The sequence below is a fragment of the Grampus griseus genome (assembly GCF_964374135.1).
Source record: "Grampus griseus genome assembly, chromosome: 16".
NCBI lineage: Eukaryota > Metazoa > Chordata > Mammalia > Artiodactyla > Delphinidae > Grampus > Grampus griseus.
In genome coordinates this window covers 83,772,118-83,778,531 of record NC_139010.1, presented here as the reverse complement: position 1 = coordinate 83,778,531, position 6,414 = coordinate 83,772,118, and the positions used below count along the sequence as shown (strand labels likewise).

General features: G+C 57.5%; 1 protein-coding gene across 6 annotated transcripts in view; it reads left to right on the top strand.

Annotated features, from left to right (window-relative positions):
- Nucleotides 1-2,259: 2,259 nt before the first annotated feature.
- The window catches only part of EBF3 (EBF transcription factor 3), a gene marked incomplete at its 5' end in the record, with an annotated part of 116,950 nt that continues 112,795 nt past the window's right edge, over nucleotides 2,260-6,414 (top strand). For 5 of the 6 annotated variants that reach the window (XM_082673262.1, XM_082673261.1, XM_082673260.1 and 2 more), the window contains 4 exons: nucleotides 2,260-2,393; nucleotides 2,499-2,655; nucleotides 3,019-3,082; nucleotides 3,782-3,837. In XM_082673262.1, coding sequence (XP_082529388.1) covers nucleotides 2,260-2,393; nucleotides 2,499-2,655; nucleotides 3,019-3,082; nucleotides 3,782-3,837 — 411 coding nt within the window. Of the gene's footprint in view, nucleotides 2,394-2,498; nucleotides 2,656-3,018; nucleotides 3,083-3,707; nucleotides 3,838-6,414 lie in introns of those variants that run through there. The other variant, XM_082673263.1, reaches the window with a different exon arrangement.

Below are 6,414 nucleotides of genomic sequence, written 5' to 3'. Positions count from 1 at the left end.
ATTTATCGTGAATAGTTTCCATACACTTTGATTTAAGGTTATTAACATTCTATAGACAGTGGCATCTTTAATATGTGGCGATCGCTTCTAAAGACTAATCTCATTACCCTCAAATAGTCATAAAATATGATTTTATTATACTTACGTATTTAATTAGACGGCCGGCACCGGAATGGATTTTGAGATGGGACTGGCGCAACAGCTGTGATAATTCACTTATCTTTGGCAATAGTCATTAACCCCCAACACCAGCAAAATAGATTGCTTTCCAGCACTGCTTTTTTTTCTCACCCCTTCCAAGAGGCTTGGGGGTCCCCAGATAACGTAAATCGGACTTTGATTTTCCTGATTAATTAAAATATTAACGCACACACACTGCCAATTCAGGAAAGAAAAAAAAAAAAAAAACGAGTGCTGCCCCAGACCGGGCGTGCAGAGGCTGTCCTGCGACACACTGCACCTTGAAACCTGTTTTTTTTATTTTCTGTTTGTTTTAATCAAAAGGGCCTGAATTCTCCCGGCAGGGAAGTGCCGGGACAGCTCCTGGTCGTCCCCTGGGCCTCCGCTCCGTGTCGCGCAGACGTCCTTTGGGCGGGCAGTGCGCCTGGGCGCCGAGTCCCGGCTGCCTGCAGGAGCTCGGCCGCCGGGCCCACGCGCTACCCGCACCCCGCTGCCCTCCAGATTCCTGGAAACCAGGTCTGGAAGCCGCGCGCCGCGCGCTCACTCGGGCTCAGCGGCACCGAGGGCAGGACCCGGGCGCCCGCAGCGTCTGCTCGGCTTTTAAAGCGGCTGGCGCCGGGGAGGTCTGGTCATCGCGCGGGGCGCGCAGCCGGACACCCGGCTCGGGGTCGCCGCAGAGGCCGGGCGCGCTTCCTGTCCACCCAGAGAGCCCGGAGCCGCCTTTGTCACTCGCCGCGCCTAAGGACAGGCCGGGGGACGGGGTCTCCCGTGGCCACCGGGAAAAAGAGAGAGCATCTGGCAGAGCCCGCCTCCGACGTGGGTCCCCAGCCCGACACTCGGTGGCCTCCGCCGGGGCGGAAAGCACGCGCGCCCAGAAAGGCCCAGACGGGGGCAGACCGGCCCCCCCAGCCACTTTAGGTCTGCTTAGGAAACAGGCTGAGCTGCGCGCCCCGCCTTGGCCAGGGAGCCCTGCTCCCCGCCCCCACCTCGCCCCCAGGCCCCAGCCCCCAGTTCGTTGCTTGCCCCTCCAGCTCCCTTCCTGCGGCCTGCCTGCTTCTACCACTTTTCCCTTTGGGCCATCCCAGGGCGACCTGCGGCCCCTTGCATTTAGTGCCAGCATTTGGGCAACTGGGGGCGCCCCGGCATTTTACCCCCTGCTCCCCACGGTGTTTTGACTGTGTGGCTGATTTCGGGAGGAGGTATTAAGGGGCCAGGCTGCAGTTGTGCACTGGTTGTTTGTTTCATTTCAAGACTTATTTGGGCGAGTAGTAACTTCCTTGGCTGCGGGTGGGCGCGAGGAGCCGCGGCGCGTGGCTGGGGGCTGCGGCGGCGCTCGGTGGCGCTCGGCGGCGCTCGGCGGCGCTCGGCGGCGGCAGGGCTCGCTGGGCTCGCGGGGCTCGGGCCGGCTCGCGGCGCCGTCAGGCAGTCAGTCGGAGAGCGCGGCGGCGGCGGCGGCGGCGGCGAGGGGCGCGGCGAGGGGCGGCCGCTCCCATATATGGCGCAGGCGCCGCCCCCCGACGTCACCCTCTGACAGCGCCGCTCCCGGGGGCTTCGAGTTTTGGCTCCCGGGAAAGGGTCCATTCCTCGGGGAGAGAGGGCTGAGTTTTGTGCGCCTCCATCCGCTGCGCGCGCCGCTCCAGGCCCCGCCGCGCCCCGCCTGCGCCCGGGACTGCGCCGCGGCACTCACTGCCCCGTTTATTTGTCTTTGGAGCAGGCGGGCCGCGCCAGAAGCGGGCGATCCCGCAGTGTCCTGCAGCCGCGGACGCCGCCTGGCTAGGATGACACCACGTTGAGCGCGCCTGCAAAACAACAACAAAAACCGCCGCCGCCGCGGCCACCGCGTCCTGCTCCGCCGAAGCGCCGCCGGTGTAGCCGCCTCCGCGCCCCCGGCCGTCCGGAGCGCCCGGCCGCCGGTGTATGTCGCGCCTGCCCGGGACGGGCTGAAGCCGGCGGCGGGCCGGACCGCAGGCGCCGAGCAGGGCCAGCGCGGCCAGGGCAGCCGCCTGCCGCCGAGCCCCGAGCGCCGCTGCTCGCGGAAGCGCTTTCGGCCGGGAGCTGCGGCCGCCGCCACCAGTTTTCATGTTTGGGATTCAGGAGAATATTCCGCGCGGGGGCACGACCATGAAGGAGGAGCCGCTGGGCAGCGGCATGAACCCGGTGCGCTCGTGGATGCACACGGCGGGGGTGGTGGACGCCAACACGGCCGCCCAGAGGTACGTACCGGCCGCCCCCGCGCGCCCCGGCCCCGGCCCCGCCGGGTCCCCGCAGCCGGCCGGCGCCGCGCTCCTCACCGGGCCGCTGTCTCTTTCCTCCCGCAGCGGCGTGGGGCTGGCGCGGGCGCACTTCGAGAAGCAGCCGCCTTCCAACCTCCGGAAATCCAATTTCTTCCACTTCGTGCTGGCGCTCTACGACAGGCAGGGGCAGCCGGTGGAGATTGAAAGGACCGCTTTTGTGGACTTTGTGGAGAAAGAGAAAGTAAGTGCAAACATACAGTCACACCCTCCATCTTTCTAGAAGTGGGAGGCAGGCGGTGCCCAAGCGCGGTGGCCCCGAGTGCCCCCTCGGCGGCGGGGACCGCTCTGCGAGGCGCCCCCCGCCGCCGCCACGTGCGGCCGCCCGGGCCAGCCGAGGGCTGGGCAACTTCTCTGCGCCCCCGGACTTACTCCGGGCGAGTAGAACGCTGGCCTTCCAGCAGGAAAGTGACATCACCGCGCTGCTCCGAGCTAGGAATCCTGCCATGCGTGAGGCCAAGGGGCCTCGGTCGTGGAGGGGGACCGAGTGCGGTGGCCGCGCCGGACACCGATCGCACTAAATGCAATTATTTATCGTTACTTTCAGGAGCCCAACAACGAGAAAACCAACAACGGCATCCACTATAAACTCCAGTTGCTGTACAGCAACGGTAAGTGGCGGCGGCCGCTCCTGCCTTCCCGCCCCGCCGGGCTCGCTCTCCCTTTCCGCGATGGCTAAAGGACATAAAGATTTTGAGATTAAAATGACATGGATGTAAACACGAAATCTTCTCATGGCATAGAAGGAAAACAAAACATAAACGATCAATAAGTCGATGGCCCTTCACATGATTAACCGGTCGGGCTCGAAGCAGAAAGTAAAAAGGGGATCGATACGGGGCGCCAGCAGAACATCACTTTTAAGTGACTTTTTTCAATTTTGCAAATTAATGTTAATTATTGAAACGGGGGTAGCTCTGTACACCGAGCACAACTTACTTCCTGTGCACTGAGATTTAAAAAAAATCCTCGAGAGACATTAGAAAGAGTTCAGACTCTCACTTAGTTTCCATTTCGTGCTGTTTTCAAAAATAAAGCAGCACATGGCCCACCCGGAGCAGCGACCAGGCCTGCTCTCAGCCAGGCACATTTCTTGCACCTTTAAATGCAAACTCTAAGAGTATTGAGGTTCTTAATTAAGAAAAGAAAAAATTTAAATGAGAAGTGATTGGGGTTCTTTCCTGCCTTTTAAAGGGCATGCCTAACTTTTGCTGCATCATGGAGGTGGCAGTCCCGGGTTACCGACTTCCTCTGCCCCCGTGTGCCCTTGCTAAAAGTCCTGATGAGAATCTGTCCCTGTTTCTTCGCAGGAGTCAGAACGGAGCAGGATCTGTATGTTCGCCTCATAGATTCAATGACGAAACAGGTGAGAAAGTTTAAGCCTCGACACTAGTTTTCACTGCTCAGCTGGGGCTGCCCTGGGGTTTCAGAGACTAGGAGACTGACAAATGGATCTGGTGTATTTGTTTTTCATTTAGTTTCCTTGACATGCTAATGAGAATTCCATATTTATTGGAATAAATGAAGTGATTGGTAAAATAGTTTATGTTGTCATTAGAACAGGACATACATGCTTTATTAAATGCCTTGTGATTGGAATCAAATTCTGTCTTAATTAATTACGGTAATTAATATTTGACAAAATTCTCAGGGTCTCCCCCCTTGTAAATTTTTAAACGTTTCTCTCTCTGCTTGGAATCATTTCATTGATTTTTTTTTTCTATAACAAAGACAACTAACTCCTTCCCAGAGCCCATTGGGTTGGACTTGATTAGCTCATTTTTTCCCTCCTTTCCAGTGTGATGGTCTAGTAACACGAGACGTTTATTTGGATTTAAAAGTTAAATGTGTTGGGGTGAAAAGTCACCTTGTTCTCCTCTAGTCCATCTTCACCTCTCAGCCCCCCATCTCCATAATTCAAACTCCGAGCTCCAGGGGTCACCCAAACCCGTCCATTGCTCTGGGGGTAGCTTCTCGTCCCTTTCCACCCTCTGTCATACCTTGTAAATAACATAATTACCAGCAGTTCCTTATTAAATTATTTAACCTGTCTTGGTCAACTTTTCCGATGATAACTATTGGCTATCAGTCGTGTGATTAAGTGCAGAAAAGTGCTTCATTGCTTTTTGACATTGTGCAGTCTCTGGCTGGTCTTGTGTTGGGTGGTATGTTGTTGTTTAGTTGTTTTAAAGATTTTCCCCCCGTTTTCTTCAAGTAGTGTGGGGGAGGGGCAAATCCCACGCCTAAGTGAAATCCACTGTGCACAGATTGATTTAAAATATACTTCCAAACTGAGCTTCACGCTTAGAAATGAAAGTAGTGTCTTCAGTTTTGATGCTAACTTGAAGAATTGTGAGCGAAGTAAAAAGGGAACTCTTTCTGCTTCTTGCAGCCCAGCACGCATGCCTCCCACTCTCTGCACGGCAATTGGTTTTCGGATTTTACTTCCCCTTTAAAAAGTTTGTCCTTACCTAGGCAACAAGCGTGTTAGATTTTAATGTCTGCAGTGGTAAAACACTATGGTTTTCTCTTAGAGTAAAACAGATCTGACAGGTAAACTACGGTCTTTCTGACAAAGACGGAGGCGGCGCGCCCTTCGGTAATTATTTCACTGGGATTCAGGGAAGCCTCTGGAACTCGGGAGGCGCGTTGACAGGGTGCTTTTATTTCCTTTGTATATAAGGGCTAAATGTTTTCGGAAATCGCTGTAGTCTAACGAAGAGGTTGATGCAGGCAGCGCTGAGTTTCTGCATAGAGAAGGAGGAGGTTTCCGTTTTAAGTGCACTTTTATTGTTCATTTTTCCCTGTACCTTAACAGTATAAACGGGGCTGAGAATAAAGGCATTTAATCTCCTCTCACTGACGGAGATGGGGGGGGTGGGGAAGGAAAGAAATAGCCCAGTAACTGATCAAAGAGTCAATGGCGCTGAACCGACAGTTTATGGATTTCTGTTTGTGCTACAAAATAAAAAATAAATCAAATATAAATACGGGGATCCATCCGAGGACAAGCCGCGTTCTCAGAAGTGCTGGTGCCCGCCGCGGCCACGCGCCCTGAGCCCCAGGCGGCCCGTTGGCTTGGGGTGACACCCATCACTTCTGTGGTTCCGAGTGGGTCGGGAAGGAGGCAGTGGGAGAGGGGCTCGAGGGAACCCTTCCCTCTGCCCAGAGGGCGGCCCCGGGCTTTCCCGAGAAAGGGCTTTGTCCGCCTGGAAGTGGAGGAAAGTGTCAGAAGTGCCCGAGGAGGTTGGAAGTGATTTCCAGATAATTTTCGGGGGGGAGGGCGGGAACTGGAGAGGAGACTCCCCTCCCCGTTCCGTGGAATTTTCTGCGGGGGAACTAGCGGCTCCCGGCCCCCGCCCCTCCCCCTCCCCCAGTGGCCTTTTTCCCTTTTTTTTTTCCTTTCTTTTTTGGCGAGGCCGGCGGTGGGGCAGGCGCGGGCGGCCCCCCGGCTCGGGTTCCCGGCTGCGGAGCCGGGCTGAGCGCGGTCGTGTGCGCACCTAGGGCCTCGCACCATCTGGCGGAGCCTCTGCTCAAAACCCACCAGAGCGTGTGCGCAGACACTGCCTTTTTACCCGAGAAAAATCATTGTTAGCAGTTTCAAAATAAACACCAGATTGGCCATTAGCACTTTCTTTCCAAATATCATCCGGCGAGGAGCACGTGGCCGCGCGGGCCCGGGCGCCCCGGGGCCCCCAGCGCTCCTGCGGGGCGCCCACCAGGCCCGGCCCCGCGCGGCCACGTGCGGTTGCTGCGCCCCGGCCCCGGGACCGCCCGCCGCGTGCGGATCCCGGCCGTGGCCGGGCGCTCAAGGCGGCCCCGCGGGCTCGGGGCGGCGGCGGGGCCCGGGCGGGCGACCCACGGAGGCGCCTGGGCTTGGAAAGCGGGGAGCTGCCGGGCGCCCGACTTGCCCGAGCCCGGGGAGCGCGCGGGGCAGGGCGGG